This window comes from Etheostoma cragini, chromosome 21 (genome assembly GCF_013103735.1).
Source record: "Etheostoma cragini isolate CJK2018 chromosome 21, CSU_Ecrag_1.0, whole genome shotgun sequence".
NCBI lineage: Eukaryota > Metazoa > Chordata > Actinopteri > Perciformes > Percidae > Etheostoma > Etheostoma cragini.
This window is the reverse complement of record NC_048427.1, coordinates 13,444,446-13,472,391: the sequence shown is the minus strand read 5'-3', so window position 1 is coordinate 13,472,391 and position 27,946 is coordinate 13,444,446. Positions and strand designations below refer to the sequence as shown.

Sequence of the window (27,946 nt, the reverse complement as noted above, 5' to 3'; positions counted from 1 at the left end):
CTCTCTCTCTCTCGGCAGATATGTTGGATTTTTAAATAGCTAAACATTTGTATCGTATCGGCCTTAAAAATCCTTTATTGGTCGGGCTCTATAATGTACATATCTGTTTCAGTTCACTGGGAAGGTTACTGTAGCCGTAAACAGAATCCAAGATAGATCATATTCGGAAATAAAAATTCTATATTCACTGAAAATGTCTTTCTAAATCAAGAAAAGAACTGAAAATCACGGTTTAAAAAAAGTTTGCATGGTACCTTACCAGCATATATGGTAGTGTTTTCTCTTCTTCTTTTTATTATGGCTTTTTCTGAACGACTGTTACACTTGGACGATTAGGCAATAAATCTGCAGTTGGCTGAGAACATTGCCAGTTTTTTTGGGCTGCTTTTTGTCATTTTATTTTGCTTATTTAATGGTCTGCCTGCCGAGAACAAGTGAGTTCAGAGAGCTAACCCTGGAGCACAAAGAGGCCAACAACGGCAGAGAGACAGCAGGGAAAAACAGCATGCAGAGTTGACATATTTCTGAATTAAGGTTTTATTTTGAACAAGCCAGAGTTGGTAATTGAACAAGTGGAAGGAATAACTAAGACGGTTAGGGTGAGTTTTACTTTGTTTCTGTTGAGTCTAAATGAGGTGTGTTTTATGATGCGTTAATACAATTATTTTGTTTATTTATCAACCTAAAACAACTAAGAGTTTGTGGAACTTAGCAAATTAAGCTATACACACACAATCGTGAATGTATATACCGACAAACCATACTGGGCACGAAACACGGTCTATGCATACAGTTTACTTTGTACTGTGACAGCATTTGGCAGGTCAGTCTTCCTTTAGAGAGTGATGCACAAACCAATACACTTGATAAAGCACCCTCTGTAGGTATTTCTCAGTTGTCTTTTATTCATGTTTTGCTACAAATTCAGATTGGATTATGTTAAGCGTCTTGAACAGACAATGGAAGCTCTGAGCTGATTCTTAAACACCCCCTGTATGTAGCTACAGTACATGTTCCACACTTTTCACCAAATTACATTTTAACCCACAAGGGCGACCACTGCGACACATCACACACAGAAATTGTAAATCACCCTTTGAATGAGAGAGGTAGACTTAACTCGACGGTGATATATTTGTGTGTGACATTTGGTAGTCACTTTGACTGCACAAAGCGTGTGCCTAAAACATGAGCTGTGACAAAGCTCCCTAAAATCCTACAGAGGCGAGAAGAACACACTTTTCTTTTTTGGAGTTTTCCAATGCTGGTGGTCTCAAACATTTGTAAAATCTGAGAGAAACATTTATTAATAAATGATGGCTAACAGTCAACATTTTCTTACTCTTAGTCTCATCTGCAAATATGTTGTTTAGAAATGATGTCTAACTAGGTTGTTTCTTCATAGCACGTGGGATCGTCTGAAAACTCACGTTGCTCTTCGCCATGGTATATCCTGGTGTAATGATGTAAAATGTGATAAAATGTTGTCATGAAAAAGACTGAAGAACAAACAATAGCAGGCTGTAAAAAATATTGTTATTCCAGGTGGGCGAGATCTGCGAGCCTGGCTTAAGGCTCACTGGATATTGGTGGAAGACCTAACCACAGGGTTAATTCAGGTCACAGAGCACAATTTCATAGGCTGCAATTTCAGAGCTACTTGATCCCTTTAGACCCTCTATATGGCTGCAGGGCAGAAAGAGATACCTCTACATCTCAACAACAAAACTTTGTTCAATATGACTAAAAGTGGGTCCTACCATGGTGGAGGGGGATACAAGGAGAGAGATAAAAACAGACAAGAAGCTTTTTTTCATGGTTCAGCCTAAAGGCTAAATTGATTTTGGAACCTCTAATCTTTCTCTGACTCGATCTACGTTCATCTGACATCTAGCTCAGGTCTTCAAAGGGATTCTGAGAGAACTGCACAAATCAAGATTAGACAAGAACTAGCTCAAGTTTAAAGCTGCCGAGGGTGAGAATGGACTGGCCCACAGCTAACTAGAAGATACTATAATTCTCTAGAGTCAGTGGAAAACTGGTAGAGCTGTTCCAGATCTCAAATTCTTCAAGACACTCACGCTCTCTTAATCCACATAACTCACGACTCTACATGGACAGTCAGTCAGTGGGGGTGTGCTGTAAAGGCAGCACTGAGGCAGCGGAGACAGATAGTCTTAACTAACTGGTGAAAGAGGCTGCTGCTGTTGTAGCTCTAAGCTTGGACAGCCTGGAGACAATACAAAACGAAAGAGCAAAAGCTATTATCAAATTGAAGTACATCTTGGATAATACTTTCCACTACCTCAGTGGTGAGCTAATGCAGCTATGGAGCACAATCAGCCACCACCAAATAGTTTGAAATGCTCTTTGGTGGCTAAAGCACAGCAATATGTACAATGCTTCCAGTGCAAAAAGCCACAGTAATGAAAAACTCTAAATAAGTAATTGTCAGCTCCTCATGCAAAATTGCTGATATGTATAAAACTACCCATATCTGTGAAGTCAATATTGGTATACCTGCTGCCATTAAACTATGTAACTCATCTGCCCCTATAGGATGACCACTAACAGTTCAGAATAATTATTATAATTTCACTCACTTTTATATATGTATACACTATTAAGAATATTTATTTACAAACACATCAATTTACTTGCCGTTTGTCCTGTCTGCACCTTATCCATTATGTAGCCCCAACATGGTTGTATTGCATTCCTCCTTTTTAAGTGCATTTGTATTGTATTGTGACTGCATTAATAATAGTGCTTTATGTTGTAACTGTATTTCAATACCGGGCTGTGAAGACACCATAATTCCCCCGCTGGGATTAATAAAGTAATCAATCTGTCTGTCTGTAAATTGCACTGCAGAATTATTAAGTTGAATATAGGCACATGTGCACACCTTATACATATACAGTATTCTGTAAATGTAAACATATAACTACATTAACAGTAAATGCGTACATTTTGGAATCTCTTTTTAATTAAATTGAATTTCAAAGTGCTTAAAAATATAGAAATTTAAAGTGAAAGATACAAGTTTGAGATTGAAAATTGAAGGACTAGAGCCAGGAAAAAATGGGAAGATGGAGCTGTAGGTGGCAGCTAACAGTAGCATTAAAGATACAAGAGGAAGGAAGACAGAGAGGAAGAGGAGTAACAAGAGATCGGCCCACTAATGAACTGTCATATTTTGGCGAAACTGAGTTGGGCCGAGGGGAAGAGGCAGAGTGGAAGAAAAGGAGGAGGCAGCAAAGGAGGGGTGTTGGGATAGTCGGTTAACTTCTGATTCATCTTCCCGCCTGCCCACAGGCGCTCTTCTCCTCACCTTCATCAATATTTCAACATACGTTTTTTAAACATCCCGCCGCCGCAGAGAAACTCTAAATAATTCATTTGAGCGGCAGAGACAAAGCCTGGCCCGCATTAAAATGTGTCTCTCTCTCTCAACATAAAAACAGGGATGAAGAAAAGGGTGTCAACCGTTTGCCCTTCAGTCATTACAGGGTGAGGAGGCAGATTGGAGGGAGGACTGGATACGTGGCACATTTTTACAGTCACCCATTGACATCTATTCATTTACAAGTAAAAAGCAGGTACTAGTTTATGTGACTCAACTGTAACTAAAAGGTCACAACTCTAAACCAGTTGTCCCATTTAAATGTCCTCTACAGGGATAAAACAGGGATCTAACATGTTAGTCTTGTGAGGCAAGATTAACATGTTAGATACAAATCCAAGACAAAACATAACTGCAAATGATTCAGTATATTTATAGCGCTGTGTTCATTTATTTAAAAGCTAACTTGCATTAAACCAGCTTGTTAATGAGCCTAACAACAAACCATCAGTGTGATGTTTCCTCTTTATGCAACAAAAGTGAGGAGGATGAGAGGAAAATAACAATCACTTTATCACACACGTTCTGTCTTTCCATGATACTACATCATTCTATTACACTGTCCACTTCTAAAACCCTGCCTCTCCTCTTTATCCTCCACCACACTCTCCCTCATATCCTCTATACAATATTCCTTCTCTGCTGAGAGGATGGTTTGTTATAGCTCTTATAGCTCTCTAAACTCTTTGAAGATCATCCTCTTCAAATTGTGCGGAAATAATACTCCATTAAGCAAAGCAAATTAGTCCTCGGTTTAATTACTAGCTCTGTTCCTGCAGTGCGGATGCGTACAACATTAACTTTATAATCATTTCTTGAACAAATAATTTTAAAACCAATTCACCAGGGACTGGTGGAGCCAATAAATCGCTGTAAACGGGACACTGAAAGAATTTGAATGCTTAATTTGGTAAATAGGAAGCAGGAGAGAGGCTACTTTGGCGTGAATGCAGTTAATTTATTTTGATTAGGAAGACATGCATGAGCAATAATTTGCACACACACGAGCCAGATGTGCAGTCACGAATGGATAAAGAAAGCCAGGAGAAAAAAAAATGAATGAATGAGTGGAGCGGACATCCAGAAATAAAGCTGAAGAAAACAAGTAAAAATGAAACAAAATAAAGGAACATGAAATAAAGGGTAGGGAAGAGATGGTTTTCAAGCATATTCTGAATGGTAAAATTATTTGACAAAGCTGTTGTAGCTGACATATGTTTTACTGGTTGAAAACCGGCTAAGAGCTTTTTGGCTTAAGCTCAGTTGGGATCAAGATCTGCCTATGGGATATGGAGTTTTGTAAAGGCCTCACCTGGCTGATTAGGTTGAGCAGAGGTTTTCCTTCTGAACCGACCAGGCAGGTCAGGAGCTGCGGTATCCATGCCAACCACTGGATAGGCGGGACTCCAATGCAGTACTTGTCCACAGCATCAGCCAAGGTGTTCTTGTCATCAAAGCTGAGTAGCCACAACACCTGCAGATGCAACAAGAACACAAAAAATGTGAGAAAAGGGTGGGAGGAAGGTGAAGACAAGTAAGGAAAAGAGGGAGAAACACTAAATGCAACACTTAAGGCAGTCCCGTTAAAATGTTCCATAAATTTAACAATAAAGTAACTACTGTAAGACACTAAGTAGCAAGAGGCGAGGTCTCCATCAATAATCCGACCTTTGCTGCTTCACTGGCTCTGTTCACAGCAGGAGTGGGGCTGCAGAGTACATCTTGGTAAATATTACTATGATCAAAGCTGAGCCAATGTTCAGGTGATCTCTCCTCCAATGGTGTGCTTGTGTGTGCATCTACATTCTGATGAAGACATTAGCCCCACTTAGGTCCCCCCCAGGATCTCTCTCCAACCCTGGTACACAGATTGTGTATAATTACAGATAATGACTGGTCATCTCACTTCACCTATCAGGACTAAGCACTGCCAACCAGGCTATCCAACAATGCCGGTGATGACAGATGACGAAAGCAATGCCTGATGCTAAAACTGAATGTGGCAAGACCATATTTATTGTTTATCCAGCCTGACACACAGAGGTAGCTGGTCCTTTGCTCTCTTTTGGGATCTGTCTCTCTAATCCCACTCTCCTGTGGTTCTTTGAACGCAGAGACCCAGCAGGTGGTTTAGTACATTATCACAATCTCGCAGCCCCTCCCCTAAAAGTCGTTAATTAATGAAGAGGAAGAAAAAAATCTAGTTTACACAAGTGTTCAAATTAAGCAAAAATGTACCAAGGATAAATGTGCCCTTATTTTCTTGTTTTTTGTGCTGTGACCATCTTATTGGATGTGGTATCTTTTCTTTATATTGAGAACCACCTCAAGTGAGTACAGTATGACACAGCACGGCTCAGTGCTTTACCAACTATAAGAGAAAATAGAGGTCTCTCTTGGCTAACCTCTGGGAGGGGGTTGTATTGAATGAGTTGGTGTGTGTCTGCGCACGAAGGTGGGATGGTTATTAGCAAACAGTCCACCTCTTTACCTCCTGGACAAGTCTTACTCAACTGGTGAGTATGGTAGCATTGGTCTGACTGTTAGAGAAAGGTCAATCCATGTAGAGGGTCATGAGATTGGAGCATCAGGGGAGGCCATTAGTTTGTTAACCCCCCTGTGCTAGATGATGGCCTTCACTCCACCATCGATCCGGCTGTGGGAACTCATTCCCACTGTCTACCACTGGACTGTAATCAATCAAATTACTAGTCTCTCCTGGTACCTGTTCCAGAGACTGAGAAGGGTGAAAAAGTCATGTCTTTTTTTCTCATCAGCAACACTAATGTGATGGGGTCGGTGAACTAGGGAATTTAAAGGGACCCTATCTGAAACAAGGCCTGAATGAGGCTATTGGCTCTATAGAATCAGGGGTTAGGTGCAGAAGTGATTGTTGACATGACAGTTTCAAAGCAAACAAAAAGTTAGCATTAGCATTTTATAATAAGTCTTCACATGTTGCCTACAAAACACTGAACATGGATAATTGTACAAAAAGGCCCGTTCCCAGTTCCCTTTTCACCTTTGCTAGGTATTTGCGAGACTTGCTCTCGTTTTGATGGCGGCAGGCGTGAAGGTAGCAGGTAATTGCTGACACTCCCAAGTGGAGCTGGCGGTCCTTGACAAAGATGTTTTCCAGGTAGTCACCCCACATGGCCCAGGCCTTCACCAGGACATCGTGCATCTGTACTGCTGCCGAAAAGGCCTTATTGGCCTCCTCTGACCTGGAACATGAAGGGAAGGAAGGTGAAAAGCATTAGAGAGTGAGGGACAGAAAAGGGAAAGGAAAAAGAGCAAAGGGTGCTAGCCGGCAGTAAAGGAGACAAAGTGGGATTGAGCGAAAGGGAAAAAGAGATACAAAGTCGTGAGGAACACTAAAGGGGGGGGAATGGATGCAATACTTGCGGAAAAGGGGGGTGGTGGTGAAGGAACGCAAGAAAAGGAGAAAGATAAAGTGTTCGAGAAACAGATTATGATGATCACATTCTTAATGATGTCCTATACATCAATAAGCACCATATTTCATTTGCTGTAGTCTTCAAGGCCCTTTCCCTCGGGATTTACAGAGTAAGCATTTAACCCAGCATGAATTAATGTCACCAAGGGTTCAGGCGTGTTGCTATCTATGTAATATGAAGTGCACCCCACCTCATCGTACTGTGCAGATCAATCCATGTAATACTGGGTGACATATGAGCTCAGTATCTTCCTATTTTATCAGAAATGACAGAGCCGCAGTTAAGTAAGTATTCTCAGTGTAATGGCTATATTTATCTGTATACAAATTATACACCGTAAAGAACAACAATCTTCAGGCTGATAAACTTGAGATTCCTTGGGATTTTTAATCTTGGGACAGCTAGAAGCCTCACTTCGAGTATTCGATTCAGAAACTGTTAAGTAGCGGGCAAAGAAAAAGACAGGGGAAATCTGGCAGGAGACCTACGTTTTGAATGCCCCATTTATGCTGACAGGGAAATATATTTTGAATCATCAGCCGTTTTCACCACGCCAAGCAGCTTCTAACCTCACGTTGGCACGCAGTCTGAATAATTGTTACACACCTTTCAGCCTCTGATTAATAAATAAGATGCAAGAGGCACCGTGAGACACACTACCCTGCAGTCAAAACAAGGAGAGGGGCCTGTCAGTGGAAAGGTCTTACCGAGCCATAGTTGGTAAATGGACCTCCATTTTAGGAGTGCTTCCAAAACTACTCTCCCACTTACTGATAGTGACATGTCTCCCAAGCCAATCAATTAAAATGTGCTATTATAAAAAGCATTTTGGCATATGATTAAGAAATGGAAGCTTGATTGCTATGGGAGTCAGAGCCGAAGACCCTCCAGTAATACTTAATGGGGTTGCCTCAGTCACTTTGCCAGTGTTAAAAGTACATTAACAATTTCTACTACCCGACCCAACAGGAGCGCAGGCACCCAACAGACTGTCAAATCTCTGACACCCGTTTAATTGAATGATCCCAAAATCCTTAGCACATGTGGTTGCACACACATACACACTCTTCCAACCCTTAACCCCCACTCTGCTGTTAATTCTCCCCCTGGTGTAGGGGAAACTTAATGATTGCAATAAAGCCTGCTGAGGTAGAGGCAAGTTCTGCTGATCCCATAGATTCCTGTAAATTGCGCTGAGTTAATTATTGAGCTGCATATACTTTTAATAAGCCTTCCTCAATTTGTCTTTCACCCCTCAGGATGCCATGTCAAGTCAAAGATGATGGGTAAAAAGGGGGGTGCTGAAGCGGAAAGGGTGTTACAAAGGCAACCCCTATAGCCAAAAACACGTTTCATTACTGACACTGTCACAAACTTAAGACAACAGATGTACTTCAACATCTAAACCACGTCACAGGGGTTACCTAGTAACCACATCTCAGAGGTGCGTCAGTTTTAAGCGAGAAGTGCAGATTAAATATGATTGCCATGACAGGATGGAAGACACCCACGCAGAGTTCAGGGACCACTGACACAGTTTGAGGACAATGTGAGAATGAACAAAAGGATGACAATGACAGGCAGAACAGAAGATTTGGATTGTTAAAAAAAAAGAAACAAAAAAAAGGTGAAAGAAGCAAATCTAAAATTGGCTACAAAGTGACTATGCTTGTGCATATATGGAAAGGTAGTCGATGAACAGACAACTGATAGACATACTTGTTGATTTGAGCCAAGAACATGCCCTTCAGAGCATAGAACTCAGCCGTCATCTCCTTGGTGAAGTACTTCAGGTTGGTCGACTCTATCACCTCCAAACCCTAACAGTTAAAGAAGTACACAACAGAGGCTTTAACTTCAAACCAAACTTTCGTCGTTGTCCAGGGAGAGAAATCACACCCAAAAAAAAAGGGAAGAAATTCTGTTAAAGACAGGGCCATAATCACAGATGAAAAACAAACAAACTGCTCGTTGTTCATTAAGAAGTACGAAAAGAGGTGTTAGGGGAACTAAACTTCCATTATGGTGAGCCTCTGATTAGGTGTCCCCTATGTACTGCTGTGACAAACGATGTGTAGCAGGAGAGAGAGACAGAGAGAACCAGAGGAGATGAGATAGAAGAGAGAAAGAAGAGTGTCTACTGGCACTTTTAATGACTTGTGGTGTGCTGAACTGCTTCTATTAATCAGAGCACTCCATGGGCTTAAGCGCAAGCTCCTGAGTTACACTCTCTTATAAGTCTCCCTGCTATAACTTGTCACCTAAAGCCACCCAAACACTTCTTGCTCTTTCTACTTTTCACCCTCAAAGAACCGCCAACTACGCCTCCGGCTGCTGCGGACAAAAATTGCATCAAATGTGTTGTTCTTCAGTAGAAATTGTATATTTCAAATTGAAGCAAGCATGACCCTAGTCCAGATGATGGTGCAATAGATTCATCATGTTTTGATTACACATAATTTTATTGTACAAACTCATTGACTTGGGCTCCTTCTAGAGAGTGATATTGCTAATACAATTTCATGATTTACTTACAAGAAAATAAAACCAAGAGTGACTTTGAACATGACAAACCCACTCGTTAACACACTGACATTTGGAATATATTGTTAATTATGGGCAGAGTCCTACCAAACAATCCTGGTGCTCAAAGGTATTGAGATTGTACAGATTACTTGCAAATGCTGTTCAGGGTAATACCTTATTTAGTATTTTTTTTTTCATCAGTAAAACATCATGTGCTCAAATTAGATAGGGGCAGAGTAAGAGCCTAATTTGAAATATAGTATGGAGAAGTTCACACTCCATCTTACCTGCATGCACTCATTCTTGCCCATGACGCCGGCCAGCTGCAAATAACATTTGACCTGCTGTCGGATCTTCTGGAAGCAGTCAACAATGGGCACTGTGGGGATGGTATGGATACGACTCAGAATATCCAGAGCCACATTCACCAAACCCTGGGGAGACAACAGTGTGCTGTGGTTTTACAAACAATTCAAAAAGGTTGAAAGGATTAGAGGAAATCTATATTAGTGCTTATTGATTCATTTATTTGACTAAAAAGGCTCAAAAACTTAAATCAGTACCTGTTTGCGTCCTATCTTTCCATACTGAATGATAGCGGAGGCTGAGGCATGAACTCCCAACATTGCATTGTTGTTGTTTGGATCGTGCTGTGTGTTTGTCTCATATGCCGTCACAATGGCTGTGAACACAGACAAAACAGTAATGAACATGTTTTTCACTTCATACAAATGTCATATTTGAAGAAGTAAACAAAAAGAGTGGAACTTAGAGCAGTATGAAAGCTCTGGTGTCATAATGCAGAGGAGGGCACTGGGGACACTAAATGTATTGAACAGTAAATGGGCCATGGCGATGAATTTCATCAAGAAAATTCCATTTCACTTCAACATAAGTTTGAAGGCTGTCACGTATAAATGAAGTGGATTTCATTGGCATGGTGCTGCAGAACCAGTGGCATCATTATTTCAGCGCCTCACAGTGCGAGTTGGAGCTCAAGTTGCTTGAGACATCACATTTTGCGGTGGCTGCCTCTCTGAATGGTTTCAAAGTCACCGCGGGAGAGAGCACTGAGCAAGGTAAATATGTGTGTGTCTGTGGGTGTGTGTGTGTGTCCTGCAGCGATAGAGAGAGTGCTTTAGCGAGCTGACATTTGGAAATGTACAGAGACCCTGTGGGGGTTCTGTAACTTATGGCCTTTTAAAGGAGACACCTTCCTGGAACTAGCAGAAACCTGAGCAGCAATCTCAGAGTGTCTGCATGAGAGCAGCACCCTGTAATACACACACTATGTGTAGATAAACATGTGTTTGAATTTCACTGGTCTCGAGCTTAGAGGCAATACTGGGTGTGTCAGAGGGTGTGTCGTACCTTGGTAGTGGTGCTGGCGCCACATGAAGATGCTGCTCCAGTGGGACAGGTCATCAGAAACGATGGGCAGTCGGTTCCTCCAGGTTTTCACCACTGTCTTCATGTCGTGGAGGCTGGTGTTGCGGCCTAGGTTAGCTGGCTGAAGCCCTGCATTTATTTGGGCCGCTTCTTGCAGCTCAATGATTTGCTGTGCCGCCTGGGGGAGGGGGGGGGGGGGGGGGGGGGGGGGGGGGGGGGGAGAATTAGAAGTACAAATATGAGTGAGTATCTAGACCACATTCACATGGCACAAGCTGCATACAAGGTGGCAGATCTATAGCGGTAGCCAAATGCTTCTCATGCTTGCAATCGCTAACTTTTTTGTTTACAGTTAACATCTTGTGTCCCTAGGCCTGCTTTAAAGATTTGGTCCAGACAGTGTACCAGCTGCACTTAATCGTGTTAATATTCTGTCTACACATCTCAACAAATGTATGCCGCTAGCCAAATGTCCCGCTTAGTTTGCACTGCATTACACACATGGTTTCCATCTGCTGTCAATCAGTGACTGTTCAAGTTTCAGATATCTCTTGTCAATTGTTGGTTTTCTGTCTTTGCTTTAGGGTGTTTTGACATGTGGCCTACCAAGTTTTTTGTGTGCACAGTGAGCCATTAAAAATATCTTGTCCCTTTCTGCCTCATTTCTCTCCCATTATTTCTTGTTGTCTTCAGTGTGTGGTGTACTGCACAATGAAGCTGAACTTCATTAAAAATCCTTAACAAGTTTAATCAATAGAAATGTAAAGGCGTAAATGAGGAGAAAAAGAAAAATATTGGTTAAAAGGTAGATATGGAGTGTTTGTAGATCAGTTAAGACATTTAGTTAAGAGGCGGACTGAGAGGGAGGGTTAGGGTAGATGTGGAGAACAAAGATCAGCCGATAGATGAAAAGATGGCAAGACATAAGACTGCTGCAATAATGGAAAAAATGACTATAAGATAAAAGTATCAAGACATAAAAACATAAAAGATGAAATGATAAGAAAGAGAAGTCTGTTACGGTTAAGGTGTTGATGGATATGACGACACCATACAATGCTAGGGCTGTCACTGGCTTAAGACTCATATTCAACAATCCCGGGAAACTTTGCAAACATTTTTGCATTAGAGATACAGTCAAGCAATATTTCTTTTATGCCACCAAAATCATTTTGAGAAGAAAATCATTACGTCTTCCTACATAACTTCAATGGCTAATCTGCTCCGATATGGCACAAAAACTAGGACAAGGAGATGGGAAAATGATAAGCTAGGGCTTCTATTTCATTCCGTGAAAAAGAGCCTCATTGATTGGCCCAAAGCCACTCTGTGAACATATAATCAATAAGTCCATTATAACCACTCATCAATCAATATTAATGCCAACCCTCATAATCGATAGTGTGGAAGATAATCCATTGATCGCCGGTCACTGCTAAGAGCTGGGATTTGATGATAACTTGATTCAAATGGTATTTGAGCAGTTCTGTATTTGCAGAGTCTGGGCTTCTTATTCTTCGAGGCTCATGGAGTCGTGAATGTGAGATATAGAGTTTGGAATGGAGATTTACAACAGGCCGCTTGACTGGCTAGAGGAATAAATAGCTTGTTTTCCCTTGGCTGGGGTAAATAATTGGATTGCACACACACACACACACACACACACACACACACACACACACACACACACACACACACACACACACACACACACACACACACACACACACACACACACACACACACACACACACACACACACACACACACACACACACACACACACACACACACACACACACACACACACACACACACACACACACACACACACACACGACCAAGGAATTTAGTCACCCAATTCAAATACCCATTTTGAAAAGATAAATGTAGTGAATCAGAGTTGTGCTGAAAACTTAACACCCCCCCTCCCACCAATTCCCCCTCCCCACGCCGAAGTAAAATCTCCCAAAACAAAATAAATTAGGCAATACAATATTTTTCACAATTATCTGTTAATATCAGCTGATGGCCCATTTCTAACCTTCATTCTGACCGTCCCATTCATCATGTAAATGTAATTCTGCTGCAGGTATTTAATCAAATAGTATCTGATGGCAGGGAAGTAATTACAGCCATTCTAAACTAACTCTCTTCCCTCCTCTTCTTCTCTCTGACTCTTTCTCCCCATGTCCCCCCATTCTGTTCACTCTCTACCTTTTTCAATTTTCTCCTTCTCCTTTTTCATCTTTGCCCCTGTCTATTGTAATCTCTCGTAGTGGAATCAAAGAGGCTTAAAGGTGTTTTGGGATTTTTTTTTTTTTAATCATCTATCTCAATTTTACAAAATGGAGTGAGAGAGAAAGATGGAGGCCGTTAACAACAAGAGCGTTCACAACATCGTCTCAGGGCTACTGTTGATTTCTTGAAATGGATCTCTTCAAGTGCTTATCACAATAAACTGACTTCCCCTAACTACGAACCTCGGCTTCCTGACTGCCATGTCAGTCTAACTGGAGCACTTCAACAGAAAAAAAAGTCTCCATGCATTTAGTGCACTGACCTGCAGCAGCGGCGTGTGCACGTGGGAGACGATGTGAGGCAACCTTCTCCACTCGCGGATGGCCAGGCTGGAGGCCATCTCCACCAGCCGCTCTATGAAGTTAAGCTGCTGCTCCTCTGGGTGGCAGATGGCCAAGTAGCCACGGTGCATGTTCACCTTCCACGCCATCTCCTTAGGACAACTGAGCTCCACCTGGAGATTCATACATAATGTCAATGTCAATGTTTCTCAACATATTTACAAAAGCAGAAGACTGGCTACAACACTGAATTATTAACAATAAAAAGGACTATATATATATTAAGTATTTATAATAATACTATTTGTTCTGAAAGGATAATATGTTGGCAATGACAAACATTTTAAAGAGCAACATGCAACTGTCAAATTAATTGGTGTACCTCGTATAACTACAGTAAAAAGATGAGATCATGGTGAAGGCTCAGTCTCCTGACCGTAGGGGTTTGAATATATTTTCATTCTCAAATGTTCTGTCAAGTGTCAAGATGATTCACAAGAATCCTGCTGTTGGAAATGCGAGTTTTGTTTGTTTGCATTCAACTGTAATTTGTTTCATTCACCAGTCTTTTACTTATTCTACCATCTGCCGTCTCCAGAAAAATCAAGCTTTATTTGTGTTTGCACTGGAAAACAGCTTTATCTTTTATGTTGAGAAGCAATCCGTTTTGCCGCAAAATCCACACTGGTAGCGGACAGGGTCAAATGGAGAGAAGATTACATTTTGAGAAGACAGCCAATATCCTCAACAAATATATTGTTTAAGGTAATAATATATATATATTTTTTTTGTCTTTATTCCCTTTGCTCTTAAGTACAGCAAAAATATATACTTTTGGAAACAGCCCACTGAAAGACAGTAGCTGTTAGTTCCAGCTGAAAAAGGTTAAGATAAATGTGGAATTGGTGACATACTCTCTAGAAACAAACGCCGTGTTTGGGTTTGTCCGTATGATTTCAGGCAGAATAGCGCACACTTGTCACAGCGTTGAGAGCGTGGCAATTTTAATTAACTGAAAACATCCAAGGGGTAAGGAGGCTATGACACTTCCCTTGCATAATTTAATAAAAACACGCAACAATACTGTACTGCAATTTATTTTCTGAATGGTTTCAGCAGGACTTTTGTACTAATGACTAATCAACCCGACAAGTCAGAGAGGGAGGCGAAGGACAGGAAAAGGCTATTGATGAAAACACTAAGTGCATTAACACTAAACAAACACTAGCCCAAGGGGAGCCTGCTACGTCAAACCTGTGGTTTTGCTGTTGTGTTTATTAAGTCAGTGAGAGAAAGACAGAATGTGAGAAGAAAAGAGCAAGAGAATGAGAAAGCATAGGTGTGTATTTGTGTACGCTCTTCCGCTGTTGGAGAAAATTACAGTGATGGGTCAGAGCACACTTATCAGGGGTGACGCTTGATGAATATCCTGGAGACAGGGCCGCCCTTATCAAGAGCTAGCTTTAATTGAAAGCGGGGACATTTGGACTTCGCCTCTGAGCTGGTGAGCAGTGGGCAGGCAGGCAACTGAACGCCTTGCTCCTCTCCTCCACCATAAAACAAATCACCCTGCAGCAGATGCCGGGGTAATTATTCACACACACAGCTGTCGTAAATATTAGCCACTAAAACCAATGCTGCAGAGCGAGGGATGAAGACATGGAGGTGCAAGTAGAAATGGCAGTATAGATAAAAAGAAAACCAAGTAAAGAAAAGAAGTTGGAGACAAAAGAGAGAGAAATGGGTACACTGAGGAAGGAAGGAATGAAACACGGAGGAAGGTATATAGCGGATTTGGTGCTGCCATCCAGACAATTTAATTAGGTGTCACCTTAGTACAGACCGGCTCAATGGATTGGTTCCAAGTCTCCTTGAAAGAGCAAAGCAGGAGTATTTGTTATGTGTCAGGTACTATCACGCGCTCGCCACCAATCTACACTTTGTTTTAGGAAACATGAAGCCAATAAATTAACAGAGCGAACAGCTGAACTGCATTTCCACAGCTTTTACGGCAAGCTCTCTCATTCTCCCCGGGGGTGAGAGGTTGTGCAGGGACCGGACGGTCCCAATATCAAGTTACTATACACTGACACAAGGCCTGTGCCTAATATACAGCACTGTACTGGGAAACCATGAATAAAATGGAAAAAAGGTGAAGTCTCTGGTTCACTGGGTTCAAGTCTCGAGGCTCCACTGCGTCTGTGATTGTGTTAGCAAGAATTTGTGGTTGTAGTTTTTTTTTTCTGTCAAAACTGTTCAAGGTTATTGCAACCTTTGGGAGTCGGTGAGAGCACTTCTGTGTGCAGATTGTGTGTTTATGTGTGTAGAAGTCCATACATTCATACATTTCTACACGGGGACTGCAGACTCCTCACCTGTACCAGAGCCTCCTTCATGGCAGCCCAATTGGAAACCCTCCAAGCACACTCGAGCATGAGATAAGGGTTTGAGTGGCCTTTAGATTGGCCGTATTCTGTCAGAGGTTCCCACTGGTTCAGTTCCTTAGAACAGCTGGAATAATGAAGACAAGGGAGATGAAAAGTGTAGGCAACATTAAAAAGTGGATACTTTAAATTCGATTGCAATTCAGAGGCCAATGATTCAATTCTAAACCGATTATCGATGCAACAATTTTTTAATGTACATTTCCATGTGTGATTTAAAAAAAAAAAACATGTAAAATCTGTGTTTGGTAGATTTTGACATATATTTGTCACACACAAGTTTGAATGAATGAAATGTACTTTTTCGTCTACTGGGGTTTTTACTTAGTGGTTATTCCATGCTTGATTGTGAAAGTCCCCTTCTCTCACAGTAATCTTCAGAGTAATGTCAGAGGCTCAGTCATGTTTAAAGGTGGAAAATTGGCTTCTTAGAACATGAAGGTGGTCAGATGCAATGTGATAAAATAGATCAACAGCCTGTAAGTTTTGCCTAATTATTTTGTGTTTGTCTGATTAGATCATGTAACTTATTTTTTTCCTCTCCTTTTGCCCATTTGTGTGCGTTTTTTTAGCATTCTTGCCTAAACTCTAAGTTGTTGCCCATTATCCCAGCCTCTTTTAGTCCCGCTGTTTTCTGATTTGTACATGTCTGGACACAGTAACTTTTAAATAAAACATATTTAGATAGATAGATAGATAGATAGATAGATTGATAGATTTTTTATCCATATTTGCTTAGGTCCCATGCGGTTTCTTAGTCTCACACATATAGCTGTGGGTCTTCTTTTAATTTTTTGAATTATTTGCATGGTAAAATAGACCTAACATTGGACCCTGTGTAAAATAACAATCATATTTTTTAACGGGTAGGCATTCTACTGGGAGAGTCATTTGGTTCTGCAGGGAGGCATGGTGGTCATCCTAGACTGTGGCAGGTTATTAAGAATTTATTTCACACATATCCCAAAGAAATAGGACGTAATGGATTTCAGTGCTGACAGATCTATATTTTCCCAGCAACAGCATCAATGCCACCTCCATATATGAGCTAAAAGTAAAGGTAGGCCTGCAGGTTAATAAAGGAAACATATACTCATTGTACAGAAGTTCAGTTTGTTCATTATATTCTTTAAAATGCCATCTGGATGCCCTGCTGTATGACTCATGTGATGAATGGAATAAATGTTATCTGGTTTGAACAATCAATGGTGCACAATAAATGCATGTATTAATATGTGAAGGTATTGAAGTGAAAATCCACTAAGGTATGTGCTCTGCCAATTCTCTTGATTTGTAACACAAGACTGCCCTCTGGGATCCAGAAATCTTACCGTATCCAGTGGTCCTCCCAGAGCTGGTACTCAGGGAAGATGGCTGGCGAGATGTTGCTTCTCTCATGCTCTTTTCTAGCCTTCTCCATTGCTTTCTCATAGCTCTCTTGGGCCTAAACAGACACAAGACAGATTTCATAACAAGCTTTTTGAGGCTAATAAAACGATTACCATCCCAAAAACTTGCTGGAACATTTTTCCTATCCCTATTGATATAAATGGAGTGGACATAAGATTAGAAACACCTCTCAGCAAGATGAAAAATAATTTCACAGCACCACAAATTACAGCTCATAAAGCTAAATAACACATTCAAGAAGGTAGGATTTATTTGAAGGATGGTGAACCCAATAAACTATCAAGAGTGTATACTAAGTAAGATCATACATTCATTTTAAAGCAGCCAGTGACTTCCTTTCAAGCTTTCTCTCACCTGTTCGAAGAAACCATGCTGCTCATAGGCAATGGCTGTGGTGGTCTCGGGAAACTTGCACCTCTTCTGCCACAGGCCGGCCCACATGTCCTCCTCTTGGAGCAGGGAGTAGAGCTCTGCTAGGGAGTCCAAAATCTCCTATAGACAAGTAGAACAAAATGTGAATGGCAACAGAACATATTGAAACATTTCTAGTTATCAAATTGTAAAGTGAATGAGAGCAGTTTGGCTAATGGGTTTATATCAAACAGGATAAGATGCAGATTTTCCAACTTTAAATATGAGGCTGCAACACACGTAACAAATATATCTCTGCATCCTCCTCTGTTGAAGAGACAAATAAATGAATACAAAACAGCTGCACTCTAAAAAAAAAAAAAAAGAGGCTTTTTTTTGTCTTTCGGAATAGGGTGTCATGTTATGATCGATTTTGTTACTGCTTTCTCAAGAAATAAAGTCCTGGAATTAAGAAGATTGTCCATTGTCAAGTCATTAAAATATGAGTGGAAAATATCCTAAATAAAAAAAAAGTATTTGAGTGTCATACAAAATATGGCCAACTCTTATACCAAAATGCATTACCTGTTGAGGTGGTGTGATGCTCTCCTGCTCGTAGAACTCTGTGCTCTGCTTGGGTTTGCTGTGCAGGCTGAGGCCCTTTTCAAAGGCCTGCTGCTCCAGCATTAGAGTGGAGCGTAGCCAAAGGTTGTGTGTCTTGCCCAAGTACTTCAGCACACAGGGGCGGATGGGAATAGGAGGCACACATTGGGACATAGCCTCAACAAAGCAGTTTAGGGCACTGGGCTGACAGTCCCTCTGGGCCTGGTGGCTGCCACTGCAAAGGAAAGGACTCATTTCTCCTGACAAAGCCTGGAGAGGGGAGAGAGAAACAGCAAATCAACTACCCAGTTTCACTTAAGCAGCAGTGTACTGATATAGCATATTGATAAAGGCATTCTGTTGCATGTATGGGATGCAACATGATGCTGTTTTCCAGTAACAGCGAGCTGTTAGGAAACAGGAAAAGAGAGTTAAGAGAAAACAGGTAGGATGACTGAGAAGGGACAAATGAGAAATTGTGTGTACAAGAAAAATGACCGACATTTCGCTGGAAGTCCTTTCATTTGTTACAGAAGTGAGCTACATGAGATTTGTTTTTACTTACATTAATTTTATATGCATATGTTTACGTAAAAATAGTCAATGTTAGAATATATTAACATGATGCAAGTGATTACAACCATTTAACCCAGTCATTGTCACTCATTTTCAAATAATGCGGCCTATTTAGCACTTGTACTTTTACTATAAGGTAATGCAAAATCTTGCTTTGTTGGAACTGCACAAGGCCACTCTATGCAGAAGAGCCTCACAGAATGGCCAGATTCAGACAGAATAGACTGAGTGTGACAGCGGAGTTAGTACTCTGATAATCATGACTGACAACCTCAGAAATAAATGATGCATTGGAAATGAATATAATTTCCACTGCCTGTTGACAGCATGGAATAATTAATGCCTTGATGGTCACTTTAATTAGGCCGGTGGTGGAGAAGGCCAACATGTCATCAAATTCCTTCCGTAGCAAAAATGTGCTTTTATATCTTTCCCATGTAATAATCCCCTCAGAGATATAAAGCCTGAGCACCAGTAATTGATATGGTGTAATACGGGCATTAAACGCAGAGCTGAGGCAGGCATCAGAATAACCATATGTGACCTATTTGTGACTTCATGCCTGTCACACAAAAAAGAAAATATCATCATTTTGAAGCCATATTCTAATTGACTGCATCTTTTAGATGTTTAGGAGCTCAATCACTTTAAATCAAAACCTTTCAACAACTCTAAAAATACTCTATATGCATCTGGTTCGTTAAACTCATTACAGTTTTTCTCCCTCTGCTGTCTCGTTTCCATATTTAGCATAAATGAATGTGTCCTCATTAAATGGAATTGCACGTTGGGTAGGGCCAAGGTCAAAGTTAATGTCTGCTTGCGTCAATGATAAGATACAGAAAAGAATATAGGGAGTGGATGGGTGTACACAATGAGAAGTCAAAAATACTTGGGGTAGTGAGAAGACGTAAGACTCTGCATTTTGTCTATATGCTTTAGATTCTGAAGGATAGTCATTTGCCAACCAAGTGACGCATTTTAGATTTTAAAAACATTTCGGCAACACTTTAATGCTGTATGCCTTTCAAATGTAAAATGTTACCTAACATGCAAAATTACATCGAATGTTTCCCCACAACGCTGGATGGACACTCTGTTGTTGCTTACGCTTAAAACATTCTCAGGCGAGTGAATTTCTTTTTCTTATTCAATATTCCCAACATTTAAAAATATGGTTACATATAACCTCAAACATCAGCATACTTCCACTGTACTCCAAGCAATACTAAAACATACTGTGTATACAACTGAAGTTAGTTAGCTCTGGGATTCTCTGGTGGGGGTGGAACTTGATAGAAGCCACTGAGTAGGTTTGCTAAGTTCATGTTGTACTCACATGCTGCTGCCTGTCAGAGAGGATCTTCCAGAGGCGAGGAAAGAGCTGAACCCAGGTCTTCTCAGCCAGCGGTGTGGAGATGTGACAAAGCTGGACAAGAGCGTTCAGAAGTGCCCCGGTCTAACACAGAGCAGAGGAAAAAATGACAGCTGCTGACTCAGCAAAGCAAGGGTTCAGAATCCTTCCTATCCGGGAGTGTACTGCCAATATACTATCCTAGTGGGTGGTTATTTGCTGTGTTGTAGTCGAGACCACCTAAACCGAGACAAAGTCATTACCAAGACCTAAGTGTTTCTAGACTGAGACAACACTGTGACTTTGAGGGATTGAGACAGAGTCAAGACCAAGACCAGATTTGTGTTAGACAGCCAGAGCTTCTTCTCCTGTCCCCCGCATTCCCTTTCTTGGGAGTGTGTGTGAAAGGGGCAGGGAGAAGGGGGTTTTACAGCAACACATTTTTAAATAGACATGAGTCAATTTATTGGATGCTTTTGCAAGTTTTAACACATAGGCGTAAATCAGACAATGCCGACGAGTAAATTACATAAATCCATGCAGTATTGGTCTTGACCAGTCTAAAAAATAAAATCCCAAGTGCTCTTTATTTGAGACAGAGACAAGACAAAGTAAGAATGCGGTCAATTCCAAGACAAGACTTTCAAAAATTGGTCTTGAGAACTTGAGTACTACAACACTGGTTAATTGTATTAGACTGATGTTCCATGTCCAAAATCAGTGTTTCATCCTATTGCTAAAATAAAATCAGCAGGGCTCTGGATCACAAACAACTCTAGACAGGATAGAAAAGGGAAAATGTTTAAAATATATTATAAAGGGATTTCTCTATGCATTCTCTATAATATTGCTAGCAGTATCCCCTGGCCAATTAGGGCAATTCTAAAAAAATTCCAACATTCACATAATTTCCCCAACTTTGTTAAAATCCAATCCGTTTTAACAGCCCCTGACTACAATGTAAGACAGAATACCCGCTGGTTGAAAAAAGGCCAAACTTACCTTGACCTCCCGTAGTGAGTCCAGAAACTTGTCATGACGGTTTGTCAGCATGTGCAGTTGGTTGCCTGCATCTCTCTCAGCCTGCTCCTTAGTCTTGGGGATGGCTGTCTGGTCACCTGGTGCTAACTCTATGTCTATCTCCACATCCTGCCAGAGCAGAGAAGAAAAATCATCTTCTGGGAGAGGCGAGAGGCAAGACGCAAGGCTTTCATGTTTTCTCAACACCCCAATACATAACGTGTGTGTTTTGGTTTGGTTTATTTATAGATATAGAAAGACAAAAAGGAGCCAAGGGCCAACATGTAAAAGCAATGAACACTTTTTTTCCAACATTGTGTGTGCGCGTGTGTACGCGTGTGTGTGGACCAGGTATTGCTACATTTGTGGGGACCAAAAACTGGGAAAACAGTATACTTATGGGGATCTGACAGCTTTGTGGGGACAAAATGCTGGTCCCCATACCGTTAAAGGGCTTTTTGAGGACTAAGACTTGGTTTTAGGAGTAGGGTTAGAGTTAGGGTTAGGCATTTAGGTTTGATGGTTAAGGTTAGGGTAAGGGGCTAGCGAACGCATTATGTCAATGACTGGTCCCCACAAAGATAGCCAGACACGACTGTGTGTGTGTGTGTGTGTGTGTGTGTGTGAGCGTCCCACCTCCTCCTTGGTCTCGCTGTTCTCTCTCTCACGTGGCTCCTGCTTGACATGCGTTGCCATGGCGAAGGCAGCGCGGTCATGGCTGTCAGCCAGGTTGATGACGTTGGTGATGGAGGGTAGCATGGATCCCTGGCAGCTGGTGCCGATGATGGTGTTTCGCTCACACACTGCCAGCAGCAGCTAACAAGCACATATACCCAAACACAAACACGCATAGAAAAACCAAGGGAAAAACGCAAAGATCAGCAATAGTAAATGACCTGACAACTCTCTGCGTAATAAGAGGGTAGCTGAAACTAAACCCAAAAAAACTAACATTTTTTGAATAAAAAATGTTTTTTGTTGCTGAAAAAAAGGCTTGAAAGGCCTACTGAAAGATTAAAGTTAGCGCTGTTCACCTCTATGCACTGTTTGATCCAGAAGTGGCTGCCCATGGCCTCCCAGTTCTGAGAGCAGCAGATGTAGAGCAGCCTCTCATAAACACGCCGCTTCATGGAGGCGTCAAACACCTCAAAGAACTTGGCTCTGATCAGTGGTTGGGTGCACCGGAGCCCCGAGAGGAAGGCTGGTTCCAACTTGGAGGTGATGTCACTTCCTGAAAGGCTCTCATCCCTGAACAATGTGAAGAACAAAACATTTATTTGACAGCGCTTATAAGCCGGCTTTTACCCACTGAACTTGCATTCATGAAGGCAGAAGACTGACATTTTGGTAAGATAAAACTGCTGTTCTGCTGTTACTGAAAGCAGTCAAAGTAGTAACTCAGTTCTGAAATACAAGAGACTATATCTAACAAAACGATACACTAAGTACACCCTGAAATTACTGAAAATGGGAGCACAACTACCGTCAAAAAAAAAAAAAAGTATATTCATTTTAGTACATCAGGGATGTGCTGACTCTAAGGTCACTTTGGAGGCCATCATCACTGAAACAACTTGGATATAGTGATTTGAGGAGGCTTGAGACTTTATATTTTTATGACTTTTACTTTTCAATATAACATATTTTTGTTACTTTACTATTACATTTGTATTAAAGTCTAAATGTTCCACACAAATTGTCAAAATAATCAAAAGAATACAATGTCATTTATATTCACTGCTCATTGTTTCTGGTATTTTTGTGCAACTGTAGACACAATAATTAGACATATTACTAATTAGTAGTATATAATCCTGTTTGTGACTGATGGATGATTTTCAAATATGGCAGGCCAGGCAGGTAAGATTGCAAACATTTGATAAGCACAAAAAGTAAATTCATAGCAACAATCAAACGCAAGGTCTCAGTACGTTCAAACAGCCGTGCAGTGCAATACTGAGAATCACTGAAGTGGAACTGAGGAGATGGCAGTTAAAACTGAATATTCTGTGAAATTAAGTATCTTTGATGTTGATACTCCACTGCTAGTAAAGCACCAACCGTTATGCATTAAACACTTACATAACAAATGTCATCATTTCTACATCATCCTGCTGCACTAAATGGGCCTCATGGGTATGATTCACATAACAGAAGGAGACAGGGAAGGTGGGATAAAAGGAACAACAAAGGCAAGGCTGCCCCAGCTGCATATTGCCCCTATTTGCGCCATTCTCTTAATCACACTGTTCAGGCACAGCTGCTTTATCATTCCATTATCATTACGTGCTGTCCATCATGGCTTTACTGCTGGTTCTAAATCTTTTGACATGAAGAGCAGATGGGGTGGAGGGATACAGGGTACATTTGGCTGATTAAATGTGTATGTGGGTAAGGCAGAAAGACAAAAAGCCAGGTTTGATGAATAGCAGGCAGTAGGACAGTCTCTCCCCTCTGGCCCCCACCTACTGGGTGTCCTGTCAGGAGTTGGCTGAGTCCTTACACTACTTTAGCCCGGTAAAACACCCTGGCACATTATCTATCTCTATCACTTTGTGCTGTCTTTCTGATCCCTTCTACATAATGGCACCCTTCTATTCTCCCCATTTCCTCTATTTACAGCTGTAGTTTCTAATAATTAATTACTCTTTTTCCATGTACCACCAACTGACTAACCATTTCTATTAATCTACGATGATCTATTATTCGCTATCCATACTTTGATCTTCAAAAAAAAGATGAATGGTACACTGCTCCTTCTTCAAACCCCCTCGTCTCTATTTTTTCTACTGGTCCTTGACCCAGCCTCTCGTGTCTTTCCCCGCCTCAACCTCCCGACCTTCATCCCTCCTTGTAAGATGGATGCAAGGGCGGCATGGCGGCAGCGGCACGGCCATTTGGCCATGTGATGAATGGCGGTAATTACCTGTAGACGTAATTAACGAGGTCCAGGAACTGGCCGTTTAACTCAAGTTCATCGGGGAAACGCTTCTCTATGTAGGTCATCATCTTCACCAGCAAGACGGACTTCTCACGTATGTTAGGCATCTAAAAAAGGAAAAGAGGGATGTCGGTCATAAAGGAGAGATAAAGTGAGGGAAGAAAATTAAAAAACAGATCATCTATTCAGTTTTATTCTTGTGACCACATCCTTCTGCCCAGCTCACCCTTTTACTGTGGGTTGTCCTTCTACATCTTAAAACGCCAACGCCACCTCTGTGGGTATTGTGCTTGTGTTAACTCTACTGGGTTTATAAAATGTGCTTTGCTTGTTGTTTGTCCAAAGGCTTCACACCTTTTAAAATGTAATGTGCTGATTCAGTTGAGTCACATCTGCTATTGGCAAAGAAATAATGACATCTGCTGAATCACACATTTCTTATGTTTGCACACATTATAATTTGTGTAATTTAATATTGATTCAGAGTTGAACAATACATACAGTCTCGCAGAGAAAAGCCTCCTTCTTACCTGATTCGCAGCCATGGGAGAATTGTTTTTCACCCACTCTTCAACAATTTTGACGACCGCCCGGAGGATTTTGGGGTCAGGTGACTTCTCAATCAGCGATGTGAGGATGACCTGGATGAAGTTCTTCCTCATTTCAATGCTCATGACAGACAGTCGAGTCTTCACCAGGTCAAGACTCAGCATCACCAGCTCACTGGTCACTATGAGAACAGAAATATTAAAGTTAGGCAGAACAACACAAGCTACCAAGAAACAGAGTCAAAATATAGAGGTATTTCAGTGTCACTATTGATGGAAAAGATTTGTTGACATTTGTGAATAAATCATTATGCACCAGATGAGGTGAGTTGGTCTTCAATATCAGCTAAGTAAGCAACCAACATATAGGATTTCACTGCTTCATTGCAAGTTCAAGAAAAATGTTACAGAAAATAAACTCCAGCCGTGTGTCTTTTTTCTTTTTTTACTTTTTTTCAGCAGTTAAGCTGGTCTTGAACAATGTCAGGCACTTGTCGGGCACTTGTTTATAGTGATAGCAGGCAAAATACAACTAAACAGTTCCAATACAATTGGGATGTAACTAATTCAATGAAGTTTATTTGATTAGCAAGACATTTGCAATCCTTAGAGGCAAAAGCCTCACTGGTCAGATGGCCTTTTGTCTTAGTGACTAACTTCGCTTAGAGGAGGGTAAATGTCCGTTTCCCCCAGTATAGTCATTAGGGGCCAATTGAAAGCACTGATAGCATCTTTCAGCTATTACCTCCCATCTGAAGCCAATCTGGTATAGCCTAGCTCAGAGAAGTTGGTAAACCTTGATGAATTTTGTAATTGTCATAAGAAAGCTAAACAACCTAACACTTGTGAAAAGTCTTCTCTTTATTTTTGCTGCCAAACATACAGTACAAAGCAAGTTGTTAAGAGGTTCCGTGTAAAACCATGTCTATTCTTTAAACCCATAGCAAAACAGCAAAAGGTGACCATCTGTCTGCTTTGTTCTGAGAAATAGAGGAGACAATACAGGGTAGGAACCAGAGCTGTGAAACGCACACTAGACTTCTTGATAATGTCAGCCAGCTGTAACTGCAGCCCTGCAGAATAAGTTCCACTGAAATGGTAATTGATGTCTGGTGGATCTCTGAGCGCTAATGGCAACTCAAGAACGGGGGGAATACATCTAATCCATTTTGGTTGTTTCTGTGGTGGACTACATAACGTATTATCAAAATTACAATTCAAAGCTATATTACACACTATTGTGTCTTTGCTATCATTCTTTATGTTGTAATATAATGTATACTCTATATGTGTGTGCCTGTTAAAGTGGGGCTCAAAAAGTTTGGGCACCTTAATTACAATGCACAGTAATAAAGAAATTTACCTGGGGTGCACAAACTTTCAAGCCCCACTGTATGTCTGTGTTCCGCATCCTCATTTATTCCCACTAAAGTCATGTGCATTTACCCGTGCTGGTTTCAGTGACCCCTGGGTTGGCCTGCTGGGGGCTCAGGTGTTCCCGCACCATCTTCTGTAGTGAGCGCATGAACACCGAGATGAGGCGGTCGATGTAGCTGGCATTGTAACTGCAGGCGGACTTCAGGATCATCAGTGTTCCTGGAAGACAAATAAAGGTGAAGAGAGGAGGATGAAGGGAGAAAAAAAAAAGGGAAATGCATTAATATGACAAGAACCTCAACCTCTGCAGGGCGAAGTAGCAGACACACACCGGCAGTCAGCTTGTGTTCAGCCACACAGCATGATAAGGACTTGCGTTTTTTTTTTTGAGAATCTAACAAAGGTTTGTCACAGGGCAAGGATAGGTATGAGTTATGCCCCTCTCTGTTGCTGCTACTTCGGGTGGAGACAAATGTCACTGCCCATCATATCAGCACCACCTCTCTGCGACAGCAGGATACCAAATGCGTTTTATTGACCACAACTGCCATTTTCGGAAACCGTATAAAATAGCATTACCTTTGGACTGCTCTGCAATAGCCATTTGTCAACCTGAGGGGCCTTAATCTGTAAAGCTACAAGATATTTCAAATAAAAGAAGAACAATCTAATAATTGTCTCCTTGGAATAAGATTTAATGTAAGCCTTTTGGTTAATGCTCTCTGACATCTGGGAGGATAAGAGTAATGGTCATACAGGAAGGGTGGCCAAAAGCAGCAATCCTTCCCAAGACAACCTTTACCAAGCCGCTGGACTGTGGCCTTCGTTTAAACACCAGATGTTAGCCCAAGCAGCAGGGCTCATCGGCTTGCATTTTAACGACCCACTCACTGGCTTAATTGCTAAAAGTGACTGAGGCAGCTTGGTTTTGTAGGGATGGAGTGGGAGTGTGAAACATTGTTTAAAAACCCACGGGTTTATGAGCAACAAACAGAGTAACAGAGCACAAGGTGGTAGAAAGGGATACATGAGAAGAAGAAGAAAAAAAAAAAGAGGTGGAGAGCTGAAGGTCTTACCAAAGAGCTGTGTGGGGTTAGTGTTACTTGTGGCTTTTTCATAGTTGGTAAGTCCTTCATAGATGACCTTGCCCACAGCAGCATACAGACACTCCAATTCCTCATACTTAGATGCCACTGTTGATGTGCCTAGAGGGAGATAGAAGTGTTTGCTTAAAGAAAAAAAAAGTTGAGAATCTAAATCAATGCCTTGTTTTTATCACATGACTAAAACAAACTTTTAGGCATCTAAAAATGTTGCATTAAAAATGTAGGCATCAATTAACAGAGCAAAGGTCCATGTGTTTTGACACATCTTCAAAGAACACAGAAGGGAGTTCACAATTACTCAGACAACTCAAGACATGCAGTGCTTTCCTGAGTCTAAGAATAGCTTGCCTGTTCCAGTAATACTACTGGCAACTTACTAGGCTCAGTGGGGAAGATGCTCATGAGGCGAGAAAGGAGAGAATGGACAGCCCGCAGAACTTTGGTGTTGCCGCAGGTCATGCATGCAGCGATGCCCCGCTGGAGGGGTTTGAAATGGGCCAGGATGGCTGGGGACTGCAGCACTGTCAGCAGGAAGCAGAGAATCTCCAGTCCAGTGCAGATGTTAGAGATGTTGGCCTGTGCCGTCTGCTCCTGAGAGGACACGGTGGAAAACAGAGAAACCAGGATGTCAGTGGCTTAAAAGAAGTATGTACATAATTCAAGTAACCATGTTTAGTTTATCTTACAAAAAGGAAAAAAAATTAAGCACCCGCTTCCTAATACATATCAGCAACATAGCCAGACCTATCTTTTTTTAGAAAAAAAAGATACAACCTTAAAACAAAGCAAGAAAAACTAATTCAGCAAATTCATCAGTAGATGCATTAATCATTCAGGTTTCAGAACTAATTCTAC

The 27,946-nt window shown here is 41.2% G+C and overlaps 1 protein-coding gene across 1 annotated transcript in view; it reads right to left on the bottom strand.

Annotated features, from left to right (window-relative positions):
- The window catches only part of trrap (transformation/transcription domain-associated protein), an 83,402-nt gene that overhangs the window by 13,987 nt on the left and 41,469 nt on the right, over positions 1-27,946 (bottom strand). Inside the window, 20 exon segments of the mRNA XM_034860092.1 lie at positions 4,719-4,880; positions 6,429-6,630; positions 8,584-8,684; positions 9,678-9,824; positions 9,954-10,072; positions 10,762-10,957; positions 13,343-13,534; positions 15,737-15,872; positions 17,137-17,249; positions 17,570-17,707; positions 18,152-18,439; positions 20,085-20,204; positions 21,102-21,248; positions 21,756-21,935; positions 22,154-22,367; positions 24,046-24,167; positions 24,591-24,790; positions 26,055-26,204; positions 27,062-27,190; positions 27,469-27,682. Of these exon segments, the coding sequence (XP_034715983.1) occupies positions 4,719-4,880; positions 6,429-6,630; positions 8,584-8,684; positions 9,678-9,824; positions 9,954-10,072; positions 10,762-10,957; positions 13,343-13,534; positions 15,737-15,872; positions 17,137-17,249; positions 17,570-17,707; positions 18,152-18,439; positions 20,085-20,204; positions 21,102-21,248; positions 21,756-21,935; positions 22,154-22,367; positions 24,046-24,167; positions 24,591-24,790; positions 26,055-26,204; positions 27,062-27,190; positions 27,469-27,682 (3,270 nt within the window).